The following is a 24,114-nucleotide window of genomic DNA, read 5'->3' as shown; positions in this document are numbered from 1 at the left end:
CAGGGCAACGTGGATGGTTGAATTAAACACCCTGCTTTGTATACTCATTTCCCTTGATTGACTTGTTTTTTATTAAAATATATTTCTGGCCAGCTACATTTCTGATTTGCGAATTATTCATATTACAAAGAGTATTCAGGAGCAGACCTGAGAACTCAGCTGATAGTTAATAAATAAAATATTTATTTTAAATGATAACTTAAACTAATATTTTCTTCAGAAAGAATATAGAAGAGACTTGGAAGAAGATGTAAAGGGAAAGGGTCTCAGTCTGCTGGAAGATACACCAAACATGATTAGAGTGAAAAATGCAACCCAAATATTAAATGAGGTAATTTTTATGGTTCTTATTTCATCGTTATCAAATTCAATATGTAGTTTACAAATATTCTCCTTAATTTACTGAAAGATTATATTGCTTAATGGAAAATATTTATAAATATTTACTGTTCGTTACTACAGAAAGAATACAGGAAAGATCTTGAAGTCAAAATCAAAGGCAGAGGGATGCAATTGACTTCAGACGTACTTGATGTTAAACGTGCCAAGAATGCATCAGAAATTGCCAGTCAGGTAAATACAAATGGTAGTTTAATTGCATTTTCGGTCAAAGCAGCTGTTTTAATGATGGCACATGCCTGACTATTCTGTTCTGTTTTCTCCTTTAATTATTAATATAATTGTGAGATGCATTCTCCAGAATTTTCATTCACTTTTTTCACGTCATCCTAAATTGTTGTTACTCAAGCAAAAACTAAATTGCATTATTAGCTAATAACATACTGTATGTTCAAATTGAAACATAGCACAGTGCATGTGACAGGCTTTAGAAGTATATGCTCAAATTAAATCTAATATTTCAAATGATCAAGAATGTACTCTGAACACTTTAATCCTTGGTTCATTTTCTGACACAAGTGGTTGAAAGGTCTTTGCACATACTGGCACTTTCAGGGAGTTAAGGACTTGCACCCAAAAAGACAGTACTGTGCAAAAGTCTTCGGCAAATGTGTATAGCTAGGATACATAAGACCTTCTCAGAGTACAGTGGTAATTTTATGCATTGCACTCTACTACTGCTGCTGCAAAAAACAAATTTCATGACATATTGTGAGTGATGATGAACCTGATTCTGATACGTGTCTTTATTGTGGACTGAGTGGGAAGGGGGCAGGGAGGGGGGGGGTAGGTTGAGGGGAATCATCGTTGGGAAAAAGGGGAAGGGAGAGGGCTGAGAGTTGGAAGACCAGAGAGACATCTGTATTGATCAATAAACCAGTTGTTTTGAATCAAATGACCTTGTCTGGTGTCTCAGGGCTGCACCCCCCCCCCCCCACCCAGGCCCTGGTACTCCGTTTCTACCACCTGTCCCACAGGTAACTAATTACTCTTTGTGACATCCTGCCAGTTTGCCTACTATACTCTAATTACAAGTTCTTCATAAACTAAGGTAGACCATGAAAATAAATCTCAGTTAATTCATTTTGGCCTGTTTGATTCTCTGTACAGGCAATGTATAAACAGACATCGGACTTGGGACAAAACAAATATGGAACTGTAACAGACACGCCAGAGATGATACATGCTGCACATGTAAAGGACATGTACAGTCAGGTGGGTAATAGTTCACAAAAAGTCTGCTTGTGGAAATACGTTTTCAAACTATAACAGGTTGATTTACAACATAATAAAGGCAATTGCTAGGAACTGTATTTAAAGCAGATAATATCAGAAATGTGCAACATTTTAATTTAAACTCTGTACGATTCAGATACATGCCTTTTTATCATACTGAAGGGTAATAGATAATCTATCATTATCTGGTTATTCCACAGAAAAAATACAAAAGTGAAGCAGAGAAGACGTTGAGGACATGCACTGCAATTGCAGACTCTCCAGAAATAGAAAGAATTAAGATAAACCAACAAAATCTTAGCTCGGTAGGTATTTATTAGCTCTGGTTTAATTGACGTATTTATATCTTGACCGCAATGTGTTTGATGTATAATGTAGTTGTAGTGGTAAAGTTACTGTACCAGTAATCCAGAAGCCTAGAATACTGGTTGAGAGACCTGAGCTCGCTGCTATTAATAATCTCACTATTGGAGCTTTAGAATTTTAATTAATTTAATATTTGGAATTAAAATAAGATTACCAATCAGAAACAAATATCAGTAAAAGTCTCAGATTATTGTTAAAAAAATATTTTGGTTCATTGACGTTGTTCAAGGAAGGAAATCTGCCCTCCTTGCCAAGTTTATCAGATTGGCATAGGTCTTTCGGTACTACGTTAGTGCTTACACCAGGAATACCCAAGTGACCCCATTGAAGTCCTGGCTCCCTCACTGTGGCTGTCACCTGTACAGCTCTGGTGGACTCCTCATGAAATCTAGTGGAGCACTCTAGTTTTCCATAAGCTTTCTTGCAGCCTAGCCTGTGGTGGTAATTGGCTGCTGAAAGAAAGATAAGTGCATTTTATTGTCAAAGTATGCATGTACAATACAACTCTGATATTTGTCTAATCCAGGTAGCCATTAAATACAGAAAGATCACGGGTGTTGATGTAAGAAAAGACATTGACTCCCCCCCCCCACCCCAGGCACAAAAAAGAAAAATAGTTTTGTCATGTATCAGGATGAGGCCACTCTCTTGCTGACCATCTAGTCAGCCTATATTTCTTGGCAGCTGGAGAGATTCACCAGATTCTGGAGAGATTGCTGTGTTGCACTAAGTGACAATGAGTAATGAATTTACTTTGACCTTTGAATCTGAGCATCCAATGGAACACTGCAACCTGGAACAAATGGCATGGCACAGGGGCAGGCAGACAGCAATTTGTCAGCAAACCACGTCCGGAGTATTAGACTAATTGTGACTGTGTGAGGGATGTGGAGGGTTTGCAGAGGGTGCAGGATGCTGCCTAGATTGAAGGGCATGTGCTATAAGGAGAGGTCAGACAAACTAGGATTGTTCCCTCTGGAGCAACGGAGGCTGATTGATACCTGGTAGATAAGGTTATGAGGGGTAGGTGAAGTAGGTATCCAGTATCTTTCTTCCAGGGCCAAAATCTCTTAACGCTAGAGGTCATGCATTTAAATTGAGTGAGGTAAAGTTCAAAAGAGGTGTGCAGAGTAAGTATGTTTACATAGAAGGTGATGGGTGTGTGGAATGCTCTGCCAGGGGTGGTGGTGGATGAGGATATGATAGAGAGGCTCTTAGACACATGAGTATGCAGGGAATTAAGATATTGCAGGAGAATTAGGCCATTTGGCTCATCGAGTCTGCTCTGGCATTTCATCATGGCTGATTCAATTTTTCTTTCAACCCCAATCTCCTGCCTTCTCCCTGTTTTACTTCCATATAACCATATAACAGTCACAGCACGGAAACAGTCTAAGCACGGAAACTTCATTCCCTGACCAATCAAGAATCTATTAACTTCTATCTTAAATACGTGTACATAAAGATTTGACTTCCACAACTACCTAAAGAAATTCCTCATCTCCATTCTAATAGGATGCTCCTCTATTCTAAAGCTGTGTCCACTGGTCTTAGACTCTCCCTCCATAGGAAACATCCTCTCCACATCCACTCTATCAAGGTCTTTCATCATTTGATACTTTTCAATGAGGTCACCTCTCATTCTTTGAATTCTAGTGAAAATAGGCCCAGAGCCATCAAACGCTCTTCATATGACAAGCTATTCAAACCTGGGATCTGCATATTGAAATTCCCCTTGACTATTGTAACATTGCCCTTTTGGCATGCGTTTTCTATCTTTTGTTGTAATTTGTAGACCACATCCAAACTACTGTTTGGGTGTCTGTATCTAACTCCCATCAGGGTCTTTTTACACTTGCAGTTCCATAGCTCAATCCTCAATGACTCAACACCTTTTGACTCTCTGTCACCTCTTTCTAATGATTTGATGTCAATTTTTAACAGCAGAACAATGCTAACCCTCTGCCTTCCTGCCTGTCCTTTCAATACAATGTGTATCCTTGGGCATTAAGCTCCTAGCTGTAATTTGCTTTTAGCTATGATTGATTGATATCTACATGATACCTGCCAATCTGCAACTGCGCTACAAATTCCGCAGACTGAGCACGCTCAAATATAACACTTCCAGTCCTGTATTCACCGTTCTTGATTTTGTCCGCCTTTTATATTGCAACTCGTCCTGTTGACTGATAATTTGCCCTATTAATAGCCTCTCCTCACTACAATGTTCTGTTGGTAAACCAGCTACCTCGTCTTCAGCACTATTATCCGTCTTTCCTGCAATATTTCTTGCATGTGGACTATCTGCAGGCAGAAGGGATTAGTTTAATTAAGTGTTATTAGCTTAATTAGTTTGGAGCTAAGGGGTCTGTTCCTGTGCTGCTGTGTCCTGTATATATCCACCACCTTCTCAAGGAAAAAAAGTTACTTTTTAGGTCCCTTTAAAATCTTTCTGAGTCCTGTAGCATCGAATAATCTTAGTCTATCCGCCTCTCTCTGCTTCTCATGATTTTATAAACCTCTATAAGATTATCACTCAGCCTCCTTTGCTTCCAAGAAAGCAGTCCCATCCTATCTTTTCTCTCCTTGCAATTTAAGGTTGTAAAGTATCCAGAGGCATAAATAAGGTAGATTGTGTTAGTCTTCTTCCCAAAGTGGAAATTTTAAAGACTAGAAAACACGACTTTAAGGTGAGAAGGGCCAAGCTTAAAGGAGATTTATGAGTTATGTTTGTTACCCAGAAAGCAGTCAAAGCCTGGAATGCATTGCAGGAAGGGTGGGGTAAACTGGTACAATAGCAATGTTTAACAGACATTTAGACAAGCACAAGACCAGGCAGGGAGATGAGATTAGTTTAAATTGACATCATGGTCAGTGCAGACATTATGGTCCAAAGAGCCCATTACTGTGCTGTATATTTGTTCTGAACATTTCAGTCCTGGCAATGTGCTTCTCTGCATCCTTATATAGCATGACTGCATTCTTCCTACAGCGTGGTGATCAGCACTGCAGCTGCAGCCCAACCAAGAATTTGTACAATTCTACCGTGACATCCAAGCACCCATACTGAATGCGTCAGCATACAAGGAAAGCACACCATACGCTTTCATCACCATGCTGTTTATCTGCTTTGCCACTTTCTGGAAAAATATACTTGTATCTCAAGGTCTTTCTGCTCAACAGCACTTCCCCAGAGCCCAGTCATTCACTATATAAGTCTTGCCTTGGTTAATTTTAGAATTATCTGAGCTGAAATAGGATAAATGTCAGGCATTAGGGATGCGTGTATCACTCCAGATAATGTAAATCAGCACAAGTTGGCTGGTAGTGATTTGTCATACCAAAGGTCTGCCTGATTCAGGTGAAAGATAACCAAGTCTGTCACAGATACCTGATGTGCTTAGTCTTAGACTGTTATGTATATTGTCTTGTCCTTCAAATAGTTCTTTTCTCTTCCCTTCCTGCTGTAGATAAAGTGGAAGTGAAACGCAATCGCCTGATTTTGTGATTGTAATTGATGGTGAGACCCTCACCAGTGTCATCATTACACATTGAAACCAGCACTAACTGCTGGAGCATCCACCCTTGCAGTCACACCCAGAGATCTGAAATTGCTCTAATTTCCCCCCACTGATCCTCGAGACAGGCTCCAACAATATAATGTGGAAAAATCTGTGATTGTTGAGAAGTTAAATATTGTTTTAGTGGATATGACAGCATTACATGTAAGTTACTAGTCAGAGATGCAACTTTCAAACTCATGGCAACTGGGGAATTTAATTCAAACATTTAAATAAATCCAGAGTTAATACAAGTAGTCTTAGTAACAATAACCATGGAATGGCTGAATCGTCATTAAATTTCATCTGGTTCGCTAATGTTTTTCATGGAAGGAAATCAGTCAATCTTACCCAGTCTGGCCCTTATGTAACTCCAGATTAACTAATGTTGCAATAAATGTGGTCATTGCCAAATGCATCCATATGTGAATAAAGGAATAAAACAAATTAAAGACTATTCCTGTCGATAAACCTTTTTGTTTAGATGAAGTCCATGTGTTTTTAATTACTGCTAAGTAACCTCTCTGGCCCATGAAAACTACCATTTTATGTGTAGCTTTTAATTCCTTCAGATATATATTTCAAAATATAATGGGGATCACGCTCCGAGCTTATAATTTAGAAGAAGGATGTGTCCGTGGAGAGACAGTGGTTACAGGATAACTTCAAGTAAGGATAGTGAAGGTGCCAGTTTCTTTTGCAAGGTCAGACTGCTGCCATCTTGACTGTTGAATACAGTTTGCAGTGTGTCACAACATTTTAATGATTTATTCTCCAATATATTACTTGAAATCCAAAGTCTCCTTTCCAGAGTGGATCACTCTGTCAGTTGTGGGACACAAATCTACTGCCCTCTCTCAGGTTGATAACATCTGTCTGCTGTTACCTGGCAGCCAGCCTTGGTTACTGCCTCTCACTGCAAACTCTCTAGTACAGCTCAGAGCTATTCTCTCGGCATCAGTGGAAGTCTTTAGCCCTTGTTATCCACAGTGGAGTAGCACTACATTGGCATTGGCTCACAGGACAGATAGGGACATATGGAAGACACCCAATTAAGGAATCAATAAAGGTTGTAAGTTGTTCTTCTGCATCTAATATAGAATAAACCCATATGTCATTTGGTTTGGAAACATTATCTTATTGTACCTTTTGCATTGGGACCAAACCATGACTGTAATGAATAGTTTTGAGGCTGTTGTATTGCATTAATTGCTTAAGCTTTCAAGTGAGTTTGTGACACAGTAGCTGTAATCTTTTGCCTGCTTTGCAGTCTCCTGCTCTTCAGCTGTTCTCCAAGGCAAGATAAGACCCAGCCCCAGCTCACCCTGAACTGTTCTTAGTATCTTTAGAATCAACCACGGTTCAACACTGATATCAAAACCTAGCTGAAGAAGATAGAGTAGAATGGCTTCTCTCTCTGAAATGGAACTGTTTCTTTGAAGAGTATCATTGATCCTGCTGAGTTTTTCCAGTAATCCAATATTTTTACGTGGTTTCTTTAGTGGTTAGAATTCAGAGCTGAGTTGAATTCAGTTTCCTAAATGCTATGGTGAGATTTAACTCATAACTTTATGCTCTCTGGCCCAGTATCATAGTTGCAATATTAACGTACTCTTTAAATAATGTGTGTGTCAAGGAGCACACAATTTAGTAGATGCAATAAGCCATCAGACTGAATAATCCCCAAAGATTTTAATAAGCTACCATTAACTTGATACGCCATTAAATATTTCCAGATGATTATTTTTACACTATCCCTTTGACTCACTCATTTCAAGTAATTAATTTCATACAAATTAGGGGCAAGAGTAGGTCACTCGCCCTCTTCCACTCTGCTCCACATTTAATGAGATAGCTGATCAGATTTGAAACTTCACTCTGCATTCCTGTTTACACTGTAGTCTTTCACCCAAATCACCATCGTTTTTGCCTTAAAATATTTGATGAATAGAGTTTTAAATAGTCACAATCCACAGACAGAAAACATTTCACCTCATCTGTTTTAAAAGGGTGAATAGTTACATTTAAAAAATGACTCTTAGTTATAGATTCTCTTGCAAGGAGCTATCATGACATCATATCAATGTTATGATGACACAAAATATATTTCATGAAGTTGCCTCTTAATCTTCTGAATTCTATCAAACACAAGCCTATTTTGTCCAATTTTCCAGAATCAGATTTATTATCGCTGACCTATGCAGTGTAAAATGTGTTCTTTTGCAGCAGTAGTGCACTGTAAGACACAAGGTTACAACAAATTCCAAAAATAAATAGTACAAAAAAGAAAGGCATAGTGAGATAGTGTGCACGGGCTTATGAACTATTCAGAAATCCGATGGTGGAAGGGAAGAAAGGGTTTCTGAATCATAAAGGCAGCATGTCAATGAAGGCATTAGTTCAGCAAACTTTTTCTAAACTGCTTCTGACAAATACTTTCTTTAGCAAGGAAACCAAATTGTACAAAGTTCTCCAGAAATAGACTAGCAACACACACAAAATCCTGGATGAACTCTGCAGAAAAAGCAGCATCTATGGAAAAGAGTATAGTGGACGTTTTGGGCTGAGATAATTAAGGACTGCTGAAGGATCTCAGCCTGAAACATCAAGTATACTCTTTTCCATCGATGCTGCCTGGTCTGCTGAGTTCCTTCAGCATCTTGTGAATGTTACTTGTATTTCCAGCATCTGCAGATTTTCTCTTGTTCAGAAGTAGACCAAACTGTTCTTTATCATAATTGAAGGATAACCTCCCTACTTTTTGTATTAGATTCTTCTAACAATAAGAAATAACATGTATTAATTTTCCTGATTACTTGCTGCACCTGCATACTGTCTTTTAGCATTCATTTTTAGGATCTGGGTCTTGCAAGCAAGGCTAGCACGTAAAGCCTTTGGACATTAAATACATACCTGCCTCAGACCACTGCAATCTTTCAGTATTTATGTAAAATATAATTTTTATTTTAGTTTTTTTTACTTCTCATGTGAAAATTACCTGTTTTGCTTTTCCCCACTTAGACTACATTAGCGAGGTTTTTTTATAGTCAATCCACCTGTACATTTCCCTCTGTCGCCTTCTTATACCCCCTTCACCAATTACTTTCCTATCTGTTGCTATGCCATTAGATTACAAACAAATCATCCTTAATTTGTTTCTTAGTTGTGTCATGATTCTTGTTGGAATTTTAAAATGCACTGGTGCAGCAAGTGGAGCACCAGAGACTCAGATACAGTCTTAGCCACAGTTACATCTACTGTAAGTGGAACTAACATATTCTCCCAGTGATTATGTGAGTTGCTAGGTTAACTGGCCACTCTAAATTGCCCCTAGCGTGAAGCGGAGTGGAAGAATCTGATGACAATGTCAGGATAATGAAACAAATGAAATAAATGTAGGGTTTGGGTAAATCTGTGTCTGATGGTCACTTAAACACGAAGGGCCAGTTTCCACACACTATGACTCAAAATGCTGTGATGCAAACTCCATCCCCCAATTTTTTTTTCTGGCATTTCTCTCTGTTTTTGTAATACACAGCAGCTTAACAGTTACTTAAAGACAAGTTAATAACTATAAATGAAACACCTGAGATCCATCCGTTGTAAATTTTACAAAGCAAGTTAATTTTAGCCCACCCACACTTATGTTAGCCCCTTTTCACTCAGCCTTCTCCAGTTTCACAAACTATGGCTGGCTTGGTGGTGCCTGGCATAGAAATAAAAATATTGGTTGATAATGTGGTCTGGTAACAAGCATTTCAGTTATGAACTTGCCACTACAAACATCAGTTGTACCTGAGGCTGAATGCATCAAGTACCGAGAGCTGCCATTGGACACTTTTCTTCAAGTACTCTGCAACACACAAAGAAAATGTAGTGTCTAAAACTGGGGCAGGGTCTGGGGAGTTGAGGGTGAGAGAAGGTCGGCATTTGGAGGTCTAATTAGAGCTCAATTAGTACACATGCTGTACAAGTTCTGCTTGGCACATCAAGCCATCCATACACATTCAGAAATCCTCTGAGAGTGTACACAAGCTACCTTCTTGTGGTAATTATCTTGTCTTTTCTGAAAAAAAGTACTTCTTATTAAAGGTGCTTTATAAAGAAGAGATTGGTGCTGGTACAGCAGTAAAAGAAACTCCAGAATTGAAACGAGTTAAAGAAAATCAGCAAAATATTAGTATGGTGAGTTGCCTTTCCCTTTCCTGGGTTTCATGCTGTGTCCCTAATTTAACGAAACAAGTGGGGTTGCATGCAGATACAGTGCCATGCTAAGCATTAACTATAATTATTTGTGTGCATGGAACATAAGGGTATGAAAAATAATGGATTACATCTTGCTGGACAATGACACCAACTTAGCAGCATTTACTGTTCAATTGGTTTGTTATATTGGATTGAAAAATGTAAAGCACTACAAATTGTGAGGATCTAAAACTTGTCCGTCATATAAATAGTGTTGCAATGATGTGTCTTTAAACAGCATTTTTTCCCACCCTCCATGTTATTTTTTTAAGCTTTGCTTTTCACATTCACTCCTTAACTATAGAACTGAGACTAGAAGACATGTTAATTGTTAATGTAACAGCATCCATTTCTCTGATCCATAAAAAAGTGATTTTAACTGATTACCCTCCCTCCTGCATGGAATAAATCACCATAGAGATATAAAAAACTAAAATGTTATTTTTTTACCCTTTGGTCATGTCTTCCTATTGCTTTTTGACCTGAATTAATTCAGCTAACCCTTTTTTCCTGTCAATAGTTTTTTTCCTTTCTCACCCCTTTAATCTCATTGGTTCGGCACATTGGTTACTGTTGAATCTGCCAATCATTTGTATTCCAGATGCTCTATTTACTTTTACTGCGCTGTTAATTAGCTTGCACTTCCAGCAAGTTACATTTCAAAAACATGCTGACGGCTGCAGGAAGAATTCTAACTGATGACACATGTCACAAGATCTGGCCCATGATCTCTTGCCTGTTGGGAATAACATCAGCAGGCACATATGTTATTCACAGAGCATCCTCTCTTCTGGTTATCAGTGCTATTAAACTTTTTCATTACATGTTCTCCTCTGGTTTTACTGGTTCTCTCACCTGCTCAGACAATTATGGCCACTTGAGACAAAGTGAAAGCATTTCATTCTATCTTTGTATCACAGGCAGAGTCTTAATGTTTTAAACTTTATTCTAATCATTTAAAAAAATCAGACTTCTCAAAGATCAGTGGATCAATTTTTTTTAATCAAGCCGCAAAATGCATGGAAACACATAAACAGAAATTCTAAATAGCATGTTGGATAAATCAGGCATTTTAAACATGCATAGCAAATTATTTGTCAAAGTTTTTCATACATTGAAGTGCTGTGTTTCTTGTTAGTGTATCATCAGGCTGCCACTCAGTAAGTGCTTTGTTATGGGACTGTCAAAATATTCTGTCATCCACAGCTGGATTCCTGTCTGAACACCAGACTGTAACCATGCATGTAAATGCCCAGGGAGCTGCTGTTATCTTCCATGACAAGACTGGTAGTTCTGCAAGAGGAAAAAAGGCAAATTGGGAATAGACTGTCAGATTGATATAATTGTCACCCATTCTTTCTGTAACCGCTTCAGAGTTTTGGGAAACTGAATATTAGTTGGCACCTGTCATTTCACTCTAGTACATAAAATGTGGGCATTACTGAAAGAAAAATCATACCTGGAGTTGGATTTTGTTCAGGTTGGAATACAGATAGCTTTATGGGGATGCCTGGTCTATTTTGAGATTCAGATTTCATTTGGACAATGTTGTCTGACTGAAGGGTGGGTGAGATTGGGGGAGGGGAACTGCTCTTTAGTTGGGTGGAGGAGAATGCATGCCATTGGCTCTGGAGAGAAAATACTTTTCCTAGAAATCACTTTTTTGTCTGGACAACATACCAAATACTGAAGGGATTAAATGCACAGTCTACAGTTACTGCTGGTCAATTCCATGCTGTGGTAGAGATCGTGAGTTAATATTTTAAATGATACTGCTTCTTGAATTGCTAGCTTGTCAAAAGTAGGTCTGAAGAAACACTGTCCCATCCAGTAAGAAGTCAAAATAAACTCCTATTCATAAATGTGTGCTGTGCTACGAGGTATAGATCTGTTTTAACAATTAGAGAAGTTTATCTTAGTGAGAAAATACTCATGGCACACTTTCAGTTTTCTTGTAGTCATTTTTTAATCTAATTTCTGATATGTTAACTCAATCCAGAAATTTCTGGCTTGCTGCTTCAGAAATGGATTCTTTAGAACCTTGTTTAATTTTGATTTGTGAAGTGGGAGGAAATTATGAACAGTCAGATGTAGTTCGTCAGTGGAGTAATGAGCTTTGCATAACAGAAATAAGGCCTTCAATTCACCATGTCCATATTGGCTATCACGTAATTATGTATGCCAACCCAATTTTCCAGTGCTAGGCCCGGAGTCTGCAGTTTAAGAGCTCATAGTGTTACTGTTAAAATGTCCGAGTACCTGCCTCCTCCACTCACTTGGGTAATTTGTTCCAGCTGTCAACCATCCTCCGGGAGAAAAAACTTTTTCTCAAATTCCCTCCGGATCGCCTTCTCTTACTTTAAGCCCATGTCTTCTAGTTACAATCATCTCTGCTTCTTACCAGTTACCTTTTCTACACTCTTCACAAATTGTATAGCTCAATATGCTTTTCCCTTTGCCTTCTCTGTTCTGAAGAACCACAAATCCACCCTCGCTAGTGTCTCCATTGCAGCACCACTGAATTTATTTGTAACACCTGCAGTCACTGCTTACTAAGTTTTTTTCTGATTGATGGGAATTAGTGCCTTTAAATAATAGTTGTGAAGCGGTACATTTACTCTAAGATGTCTATTATCCCTCTTTCTGAGTGGAGCTCTCCTTCCTGAATCAAGGAGTTTTATTAAATGATTGTTTTCCAATCTGCTCCTTCCATAACATTTCTGAACCCTTTTCATATATAAAAGAAATCTGAAGATCCAATGAAGGAAACGAGGGTGAACAGAGAAAGGGAATCGGTCTTGAGGGGAAGTATTTGATTTGAACCTTTGGTGCAGATTTGATGTGACATTTAGACTACATTTATCGGTTAGAAGAGGTAAGGGCCAGAGTGGGGAATAGAAGTAGAGAGGAGGAGGGGGAAGACCGATTTTTTTTTATTAGAAGAGGAAATTGATATTCAGGCCAACAGGTAGCAGGCTACCCAGACTATAAGGTGTTGCTCTTCTATATTGATTTCTCCTTCTGGTTTAAAAAAATCTCTTCCCTTCCTTCCTTCCTTCTATTCACCATTCTGTCCTCTTGCCCTTTTCGCACCTACTTATCAGCTCCCCTGGGTGCCCCTCTAGCCCTTTACCTTTTATATCTTCCCAGCTTCACCTATCACCTTCTAGTTAACCTTTCCCTTCCTCCACCTATTTATTCTGGCATCTCCCCCCTTCCTTTCCAGTCCTGAAGACAAGTCTCAGCATGAAATATCAACTATTTATTCATTTCCATAGACGCTGTCTGACCTGCTGCATTCCTCCAGCATTTTGTGTGTGTTGCTCTGGATTTCCATTAACTGCAGAATTTCTCATGGTAATAATTAAAGAAACATAATTTGCCTAATCCTGAGGTTTACATAGCTGTAAAACTCCACTGAAGCAAATGGGCTAGTGGATTCTATGCCAGATGCATGTGGAATCCAGAAGCGGAGTGTAAGAGCAGATTCCAGCTGTCAAATCTATCAAAGTGTTCAGGACCATCATGCACACACCAATTTCTGAACTTGCTGGAATTTATTGTGTTAATTCCTGGCAGTTCTACACTGAACTTCTGTCATTTACCAACAGTTTCTCTCTGCTTAGCTGCTGGCTGACCAATCATTGCTCTCTGTACTTTTTTCTTACTTCCAATGCAGAATAATGTCTTACAGAGTTGTTGTCAGTGCACTTTATATTTTCCAGAAAAGTGAGCAGTTACTGATCAAATTAAATAGCTTCTTGACATTAATATTGTTAAGTTGAAACTAATGGGCTTGACTTGCTTTTTGTCAATTGAAGTAGACGTTATATCATTTATATTTTATGTAGGTGAATTACAAAGATGAAATTGGACAAGGAACAGCAATTCCAGATCTTTATGATTTAAAACGTGTCAAGGAGAATCAGAAGAACATCAGCTCGGTTTGTTAAATAAAATAGTTGATTTTTAAGAGTGCATTTTAAATTGCACACATCTTTTAGTTAATTATTTGGCATTTCATCATATATATGTATATATTTCCATTCAAGGTCCAATATAAAGAAAAGGTTGGCACAGGTACAGCAGTCTGTGTTACTCTAGAGACAGAGCGGGCCAAGAAAAATCAATCAAATATAAGTTCGGCAAGTTTTTACACCCTTCGTTGGTTGTCATTTTCTTCTGTGATTGTACCAAGCATAATGCAATGTACAAAATCTGTTGGCTTGTCTGTTCAATAGTGTTTAATATTTAGAAAATAATTGTTGCAAGCATTTTTTAAAATGGACAGTAATGATTAGACATAACTACTTAAATTTTGTTATATTGGTTTTGCTTGGTGTACAATATTTCATATTGTGGAATGTGAACATTTTTATGTTAATTTGGTTGGTAGGTGCTCTACAATACTGACTTGAAGGAAATGCAAGGCAGACCGATTCAGCTTTTTGACACTCCAGAAATGAGACGTGTTCGTGAAACACAAAATAATATCTCTATGGTATAGCTGAACTAGTTTTCTACTAACATTGTGTAGAGAGATTGATGTTTCAAATCAACTACCAACCGTGTTTGATAACTTATGAGGAACTTCATAAAAAAAAACTAATGGAAATGACGTACTAAATTTACACCGGAAAGTGAGCACACTTGGCACTAATCTGTATTTGAAGTGATGGATATGTACTCAAATGAATTTGTCTTAATAAAAATTGTAACTGAGAACCTTCCTGCTTGTGTCTATTCTGTGGCACAATCATTGCTTGTGTAACATTCACATACCTGATCCACTGCACACAGTTTGAATGATTTTATGCCTGAAGCAATTTGATCACTGTGTGTGTGGGTAGTGCATGTTGTATGGCTGAGTATTGACATACGTGATTGCATGGTTGCCTCTGAGTGTGAGAATAGAATTTCAAAAAAGAAACTTTAGAATATTACTGAGATGATCTTAATCTGAACTACTAACTGGTTAATACTCCAACAAAATGTGCAAATAACCATTTACAATTTGCTTTGTTGACAGATTAAATACCATGAAGACTTTGAAAAGACAAAGGGAAAGGGTTTCACTTCAGTAGCTGATGACCTGGTAACAGAGCGAGCTAGGAAGAACACTCAGTTTGTAAGTGATGCAATGTACAAAGGAGTGCAGCCCCATGTGGTGGAGATGGAGAAAAACAGAACGGGCATTATGGGAGGTATTTTACATTCTTTAAAACTACTTCTTCCAACTTTTATTTTCAGCAAAATGCCACACTTGATAGGCAAACACATGGATTACAAATTGAAGGCTATATTTCTCAAAGATTATGATTATATAGAATGTTATGTCAGCATCTGTAAATAATGAGTTTTACCCGTACTGTTTGAATGCTGATCAATTCTATTCTTATGCATTAAATTGGTTGATTTGGTGGTTTCAAATGCTGTCTTACCGGTATCCTTTATTAAAGTTAATGTCTTAACGCAGTTCTGGAAAACTTTAAACCCTGGTGTGTTTTTTTTAATGTGCTAGCCTTTTCTGCTTGCTACAAGCTTCTGAGAGGACATGTAGAGAATTTTGACGTTAACTGCAGCAGGTGATTGTTTGAATCTGGAACATTAGCATACTCATACTAAACCAATGAGAAAGGATTTTATTTTCTGTTTGCTTTCTCTTTGCTTAATAGAGTTAGAACTGTTATAGAATATTTCATTGTGAATACGCTTCATAATTTTGATTAGTTAATTTAAATGGTGATTGAAATATCGGAAGCCATAACTTAGAGAGTGTACAACTGCTGTTAGCAGTAGCTGATATTTTTTCTTTGAATAACAACCAGTTTCACCCAAATGAGTGGAATTAGTTTTGTTTGGGCTCTGCTAAAACTTGTCTTTTGTTAGATGAGAATTAGAAATATTACTAGTCTGCTGCCTGATTATCTATTTCTAGTATTATTATAAATACTTGAGTTGGATAATAGTTGATCTTGTCTGTCACCATCAAATATTGCTTCCTAAGTCAGTGAAATGATATAAACTCTTTAGGACTAATAATATACATCAAATGGTATTTCAAAAACCAGCTTTCAGAAAATAAGAATTTTTTTTGCTTATCTGTTATCAAGTGTCTGTAGTAAATTCTGGAAAGCAAATATTTTTTCATTCATATGTGCTTTTCTTTCCCAAAAATAGTATCAATTGATGTCTTTATTTACTAGAAAATAGCAGCTTTCATAGGTATTCACTGTTTGTTTTTAGAGCACAGTGGATTCTAGTTAATTAGGCCATCGGTTAATTGGAGCAGCTGCTTATTTGAGCCAACTCTTAATGAACAAAAACTAATCAGGAAAATAGCCAGGATTCCCTTAATTTATTTGGGACACTATGCTGCTTAACTAGGACAGGAGACTGATACTGAAGCTTCTAACTAGCATCACTCAAATGCAATTGTGTGGACTTTAAACACTACAATGTGCTTAGGGCAAACAGTTTTTAAATAGTTGCATTGTTCCATTGCATGTGTTTATGTTCACAAGCAGTGATTTTTTTGTCACTGATAATTGGCGAGAAATAGCAATAAGATAATTTGGAACTGTTTTGCTCACTGCAGTTTCAAGCATTCAGGTTTGGAAATGTCAGTAACAACTGGGAGTGAAAATTAAACAATTTCACTACTTCTACAAGTTAGGAACTAGAAAGAATTTGAAGGTACTGACAATCGTCTTGAATGTAACAATGAAAATGAAGATTTGGAGGATGCAATTGTTGAAGGCAGTCCATTATCTGCACTAAATGTCTCCACTGATTTTGTTCATTCATATTCAATCAAAAGAACATGGCAGTGTGCACTGGATGAACTTCTCAGTTGATAACTATTATGAACTACAGTTTTATAGTACTGTAGTAGTATTGTTAGTGTACTAACTTGTTCTGTATTTAATTTAAATGCATAATTTATTCTTCAGTTAAATTATATTTTGTCCTTTTTTTTTTACACCTTTTAAACTATTTCCATTAGATTTTTGGCTAATTTGGGCAGTCACTTAATTGGGGCAAAATTTATTGGTGCCAGTGTGTCCCAGTTAACTGGAATCCACTGTATTTACACATAGTAATACCATGAAGAGAAATAATCAGATCTGGGCACTGCACTCTGTGTTCTTCCACTGAGAGGAAACTATAGCCAAATGTGGAGTAACTTTATGCAAGTACAAGTGAAGGGCTATGTAAACTCCCCTTTATTACTTTTAAAACAGCAATAATATCCTAGGTCAGTTCAAATGGTCTATCTTCAGTGAAACAAATGAGAAAAAAAATCACATTGACACAAGTAATCATTTGATATAACTGATAGGAAGATGTAGAGAAAATATTCAATTATTTCAAATTCTATTTATGCAGTAACATAAATTAAACCTGGAATTACAAGCTAGTATTTTACACATTATATGCAATTGTTTAGGAATGATAGAATGATGCTTCCATTAATAACTTTCTGAGTCTCTCATGTGAAGAATTGACTATGCAAGTGGAAAAGGATCTCATCCAGTTTCCCAGCATGTCAACTATCTGCTGACACAGAAGCCAGTTGGAATGACAGACTTGGCTCCTTGTTGGGCTGGAAGCTTTCTGACGTCCTTAAATGCAAAAATGGGTGAGGAATCTATTGCTGCGTTACTGGGAGTTGAGGGCTGATACCTGATCTTGGGATGAAGTCATATCTGAGACATGAGTCTATCCTGTGAATGTGGTTAAGAGAGAGGTATCACCAGGACAGAGCGGTGCAGCAGGGTATAAAGAAGATAGCCTAGTGGGTTAATGTACGTTTGTAGGTTAACTTGGCCCAGAAACAGTGAAGCAAAAGCATTTCCATTTCTCCCCAAAGCTAATTTTACTTCTCCTATGATAGAACTTGCTGAGATCATAAAACCTTAAGACCATAAAGCCTAGGAGCAGAATTAGGCCATTTGGTCCATCAAATCTGCTCTGCCATTTTAGTCATGGTTGATCCATTTTTCCTCTCAGCCCAAATCTCCTCCCCATAACCCTTCTTGTCCTGACCAATTAAGAATTTATCAGCATCTGCCTTAAATATACATAAAGACTTGGCCTCCAAACCTGCCTGTGGCAAAGAATTCTACTGATTCACCACTCTGACTTAAGAAATTCCTCCTCATCTCCATTTGAAAAGGATGCCCTCTATTCTGAGGCTATGCCTTTTGGTTTTAGAGTCTCCCACCATAGGAAACATCCTCTCCACATCCACTCTATCAAGGCCTTTCAACATTTGATAGTTACCCCTCATTCTTCTGAATTCCAGTGAATATAGGTTCAAAGCTATCAAACGATCTTCAAATGCCAAGCCATTCAAACCTGGAATCATTTACATGAACCTCCTTTGAACCCGCTCCAGTTTCAGCCCATCCTTTCTAAGATAAGTGGTCCAAAACTGCTCACAATACTCCAAGTGAGGCCTCACCAGTGCTTTATAAAGTCTCGAGATTATATCCTTGCTTTTATTTTCCAGTCCTCCTGAAATGAATGCTAATATTGCATTTGCCTTCCTCACCACAGACTCAATCTGTAAATTAACCTTTAGGGAATCATGTGTAAGCACTCCCAAGTCCCTTTGTGCCTCAGTATTTTCTCTCCATTTTGAAAATAGTCAACTTTTTCATTTCTTCTACCAAAGTGCACGACCAAACACTTCCTAACACTGTATTCCAGCTGCCATTTCTTTGCCCATTCTCCTAATCTGTCCAAGTCCTTCTGTAGCTTCTTTTATTTCCTCACAACTACCTGCCCTTCCACCTACCTTCATATCGTTTGCAAACTTAGCAACAAAGCCTTTAATTCCATCATCCAAATCATTAACATATAACATAAAAAGAATCCGTTCCAACAGAGACTCCTATGAAACACACTAGTCACCAATAGCCAACCAGAAAAGGATCCCTTTATTCCCACTCTTTGCCTCCTGCCAGTCAGCCACTGCTTTATCTATGCTTGAATCTTCCCTTTAATGCCATGGGCTTGTAGCTTGTTAAGCAGCCTCAAGTGTGGCACCTTGTCAAAGGCCTTCTGAAAATCTATGTATACAACATCAACCGATTCTCCTTTGTCTATCCTGCTACTTGTAATTTCTTCAAAGAATTCCAACAGATTTGCCAGGCAAGATTTTCCATTGAGGAAACCATGCTGACTACAGCCTATTTTATCATGTGCCTTCAAGTACCCTGAAACCTCATCCTTAACAATCGACTCCAGATCTGACAGTGCAGCAGCACAGCTGGTAGAGCAGCTGTCTCTTAGTGGCCTGTTTGAATCCTGTCGTTGTCTGTGTGGAATTTACATATTTTTACGATGACAATATGTCTTCTTCTAGTCCTCTGGTTCCCTGAATGTCCCAAAGAAAGTGTGTGGTGCATCAATTGGTTGCTGTAAATTGCTCTTGATATGTGCGTGAGTGTTAGAATTCAGGGCGGTTTTGTCAAAAATAAACGAGTTTTTCTTGGATAAAAACAGAAAATGTTGAAAATGCAAGTCAGGTCTATCTGCTGCAAGAGGAACAGAGTTAATATACACCAGAAAAAAAGAGAACGCAAGCTAGCTTCAATTACAAAGAATTACAAGGCAGTGTAGGAGATCACAGAAAGGTCAGAGTGGGTTGAAAAATGAAATGGTCAGGCAACTGGTAGGTCAAGTTCATTCTTGTGGATTGAATGTGTACTGTAGTAGGTGCTTGGTAAAGCAATCACCTAGCAAAGTCTGTGTTGGATTTCTCTAATGTAGAAGAAACTACAATAGGAACACTAAATTCAGTACATTAGTGCCAATGAATCTTTGCTTCACTTTGAAGGAATGCTGGAGTTTCTCTGTGGTAGGAAGGGCAGAGGTGAAATGCCAGGTGTTGTATCTTTTGTGGTTGCATGGGAAAGTGCCAAAAGGCAGGGAGAGGTTGGAAGGGTCGATCCAGGAGTTTGCATAAGAAACAATTCCTTTAAAATGTTGTAAGATGAGTAAAACTGGTGGAGGAATCCTGTTGAAATTGGAGAAGGCAGGTTCTTCAAGCAAGCTAACTGACACTTTCCTGGATGATTGAAAGTGAGTTCTTGAAAAGTGTGTAATTAAAAAAAAGCTCCAACTATCTGATTTTTCAGTTTAAAGTTTCAGCGAGACTTCTCGATTGTATTGTGTTGTCTAATTATGGCAGGATGCTGTTGGAGCACTACTATAGTGTGAGGATTAGCTTACCAATGGAAATCATTGGGATGAGTGGACTGTTTTATGTTGGCAAGATGCTGCAAGTAGTTTATTATTGGGAAGTCAACTACTATAAATCTATACTAATGATTTGGATGACAAGATTGAGTGTCCTGCAGCCAATTTGGCTGCTAGTACACAGTATAGGGAAATATAAGGTTACCTACTTTGTGAGGAAACTCAAAAAGAAGAATATTGTTTAAATCGGAGAGGTACACGAAAATCCTGCTATACAGTGGATCTCGGTTTAAGATGGTGCTAGTGAAACACAATGATGATTTATTGGCAGCAAACTAAACTACTGGCTGCTCTATTAATCACACTTTTTCTGGATAACAAACACTGCAATCTATAGTCTGTAACTTCCTTTTTGGTGTTGAGGATTTGAACCACCTGTGCAACGTGGCACTTTTGCAATGTGAACTGAAGTCTTGAAGGTGCAGGATGGTTGCGGCGTGGCACGTATGGGTTTAATTGAGGTGGTGGGGCTTGGGCACGAGAGCAGGTAATGGGCCAATGTTTGGCCATTGCTAGAGCGGACTTGGAGCTGATTTAAAATGGTAGATCCGAGGCGAGTTGAGGCGGTGGTGTCCAGACTCGAGAATGAGGAGTGAGCCAATGTTTGGCCAATTTAAGCACGGGGCCAGATTGGAAAGGTTGATTTTTGACTGAATTGTGGTGGCAGGGTCCAAGCCCGAGAGCGTTTCAAAACAGCAGGGCATGGCTCTGAGAGTGAGGAATGAGCTGATGTTGTGCTGATTTAAGCGCCAGCCAGATTAAAAATGTCTGGGCATCGGGTCTGGAGGAGAGGGACAGGCTGGTGTTTATCTTGCTGCTTGGTGAGGTTTACTCATCTCTGCATTGAACTGAGGCTGTTGCCTGAAACTAATGGGTCCCTAGACCACCTGCAGCGATGACTGGCTTTGTGGCTATGAACTCACTTTCATTTTATTTGCTTACTTTTATTGTTTCCATGATTTGTTATTTTTTTGCACATTGTGTGTTTGACTGTCTTTTTAAATGAGTTTTATTGGGTTTCTTTGTTTTGTGGTTGCCTAAAAGGAGGGGAATCTCAACGTTGGGTATATAGTATACGTACTTCAATGATAAATGTACTTTGAACTTTGGGTGGTCCTTGAGCATGAACTGCAGAGAATTACCATACAGGTACAACAAGTACTTAAAGCCAAATGGAGCATTGATTACAAAAGTAGACATCTATTGCTTTACTATATTGGGTGTTAGTGAAATCATACCTGGAATAGCATGGGTACACTTGGTCTCTCAGAAGGACTTGTAGTTCAAAGAAGATTCACTAGGATGCTGCTCGGAATGAAGGGAAGTGCTCATAAGTAACAGCTCATCTGTTTGGCCTCTGATCATTGAAGATTACTAGAATAGAAGGTGATCTTATTGAAACATTAGGTTTTGACAGGGTTGATGTGAGTATGTGTTTTCTCAGGGGTGGAAGGATGGTTCGATTCTAAAAGTAGGGAACACAGTTTATATTTAACTTGGCCACGGAGTTTCTTCTCTAAGAAACTTGTGAATCTTTAGCATTCTTACCCCAGGAGATTGCGCACACTGAATTTCCGAATATATGAGGCCACAGTAGACAGATTTTTGGATGAAGGACCTCATATGTTATAGGAAATAGGTAAAAAAAAAATTGGAGTTAAGGTCAAAAACTTAATGGTGCAATAGTCTTGAGGATTCTTATACCCTACTCCTGTTCCAACTCCTTAAGTTTTCAACTGACTTTGATGCTTCCAATTGGGATGGAAAAATACTATTCATATTGGAGAGGTGTACATATATGATTTCAGACCAAAAGCAAAGTGGTTAGCTCTTCACTGTCTGACAGAATAGGCAAATAAACCGCTCATTCATTTGGGCTGTGCAATTAATTTAATGCTGAGTTCACAAATGTGCCTACTTCTGTGAATGGATATTTAAAAACAAAACTCCCGCCTGCTTCCCAACTACAACTGGATAATGGCTTGCTATAGTAAGATAGCAAAAGTTGTTTGGCATATACAAAACTGAAGGAAGACTGTAGAAATGTTTAATCAGACAATGCTTCTTAAACCTTATTGTTGAGTTTATTGTCACATGCACAAGTGCATATATGCACAGGTGTGATGAAGAATTCACTTGCAGCAGCAACTCAGGCACAGAGCAATATTCTAAGCAGAATCCACAAGAAAAGCATAAACTATATGCAAGTTGTATAATTCAAAATTTAATTAGAACAAATAGCAGCAGTTAATTTTAATACAAAGCAGTCATAGTATTGCTTACTGAGATAGTGATTAGAGCTGTGCTGGTTGAATCAAGAAGTGAATAGTTGAAGAGAAGTCGCTGTTCTTTAACCTGGTAGTGTAGGACTTTACATTTCTGTAGCATCTGCAGGACCAGTGCTGCAAGAAACTAGCATGGCTCGGATGGTGAGGGTCTTTGATAATGGATGCCTTCTTGAGATAACACCTCCTGTAGAAACTACTGACGGTGGGAAGGAATGGGCCCATGATGAATTGCTTATAGAGTCAGCTGTGCTATCAAGGCTGTTACATGTTTCTTGTCCTTTCCCTTTCTGCTGAAAGAACTTAAAGTATGGCGCACTGATCCTGGTTCCATCTTTGACTTTGATCCTCTTGAAGACAACATCCAAAGCAGAAGTCTACACTTGCTCTCTGGTATAAATCCTGTTTGCTTTTAAGTTTTATTCTTTATTATTTACTTCTATTTAATAAATTTTAAAAGGCATTTTGTTTAGATGCTAAGGGCAATTCCACTAAATTCAGCTTATGGGTTCGCTATAAATTTTAGGCCAAGTTAACATTCAATTTGGAAACCACTGAACATTGGCAGAATTATGTTGGTTGTTACCCACCAATTTAATAAGGAATAACAACCCTCTGTCTTGAATTAGTGTCATTGAGTTGCAATCTTTTTTTTGATTACAAGTTGAATTATAGTAAGAACAAAATAGTTAATATCCTGAACCAAGCTTCACCAACATACTTAGGCCTCTTAAACTGGAATCAGCAGCTCATTTCCCAACCTGAGCCAGATATGGAGGGATGCTGATCATTCACACCTAGCAACTAAGGCTCAAACAGCATAGTCTTGAGTCCTTGCACTCACAACCTTTGACAGAAGCCTGTAGTTAGAGCTTTACAATTTATTTATGCTGTTTTTGTATTTATTTAACATAATGTCAATGATTTAAAATAGTAATTGTTAAAAATAAAGTTAATTAAGACACACAAAAATCAATAAAGACATAGATCTACTCTAAAACAAAATCATCACTTCCCCTGTTCTCCAGGCTGGAAATCCTATTGAATTGAATGGATTTCTAATCCTTCTCTGCACCTAGCCAGTGGAAGATCAGAGAATGGATTAACTGGCGATGGAGTATAGTGGCAGATGTAGTGACTTTTATCACTCAGTAACTCCCAGCTCTAGAGTTCATCTGTGTCACACTGGGACCTTTTACTGAGAGCAGGGGATTCACTTTGAAACCTTTTAAAGCACGATTTTATGCAGTAATTTGTGTATGATTTTGTGAAGTTTAATCTTCCCAAACAAGTCAAATATCCTGTAGAATGCACATCTGAGTTCAGTGGAATGAAATGTTTAGCTTTGTTCAATCGGACATCTGAAAATGTTGTGAAAAGGATTCCTAAGTGATTGGTTCATAGTTAACTAAACAGCAGGGCAAGCGTAAGCAGTGTTAGTATAATGTGCAAATATTCTCAAGCATTAATTGTGTAAGGTAGTTTTCACCAACAGTTGCAACAATGGATGATACTCCTCAATATGCAGACAATAATAGATGCATCTTCTGATAACATAAATGACATAAACTTTGAAAAATTGTACATCAACAGGCATATTAAGGAAAATATTAATGCTCCTACATTTAGGGGTTTGGGTTGAGTGGGATAATAAATACTTTAAATGTGAACTCAGCTCACCTTGAGCCTATGCACTTCAGCTTTACATAGAGGTGAGGTGAGGTGGGGGAGACAGGTGACCAAAGCACTCCCAG

General features: G+C 38.1%; 1 protein-coding gene across 6 annotated transcripts in view; it reads left to right on the top strand.

The window, feature by feature from the left end:
- Positions 1-24,114, top strand: part of nebl (nebulette) — a 313,389-nt gene that overhangs the window by 260,264 nt on the left and 29,011 nt on the right. For 3 of the 6 annotated variants that reach the window (XM_073054629.1, XM_073054628.1, XM_073054627.1), the window contains 10 exons: positions 221-331; positions 463-573; positions 1,510-1,614; positions 1,836-1,940; positions 9,654-9,746; positions 13,658-13,750; positions 13,859-13,951; positions 14,203-14,307; positions 14,836-15,010; positions 22,661-22,753. In XM_073054629.1, the coding sequence (XP_072910730.1) occupies positions 221-331; positions 463-573; positions 1,510-1,614; positions 1,836-1,940; positions 9,654-9,746; positions 13,658-13,750; positions 13,859-13,951; positions 14,203-14,307; positions 14,836-15,010; positions 22,661-22,753 (1,084 nt within the window). The remainder of the gene's footprint in view (positions 1-220; positions 332-462; positions 574-1,509; positions 1,615-1,835; positions 1,941-9,653; positions 9,747-13,657; positions 13,751-13,858; positions 13,952-14,202; positions 14,308-14,835; positions 15,011-22,660; positions 22,754-24,114) is intronic. The other 3 variants (XM_073054630.1, XM_073054631.1, XM_073054632.1) reach the window with 3 other exon arrangements.

The sequence above is a fragment of the Hemitrygon akajei genome, chromosome 8, assembly GCF_048418815.1.
Source record: "Hemitrygon akajei chromosome 8, sHemAka1.3, whole genome shotgun sequence".
In the NCBI taxonomy this organism is placed as follows: domain Eukaryota; kingdom Metazoa; phylum Chordata; class Chondrichthyes; order Myliobatiformes; family Dasyatidae; genus Hemitrygon; species Hemitrygon akajei.
This window is presented reverse-complemented; position numbering and strand designations above follow the sequence as displayed.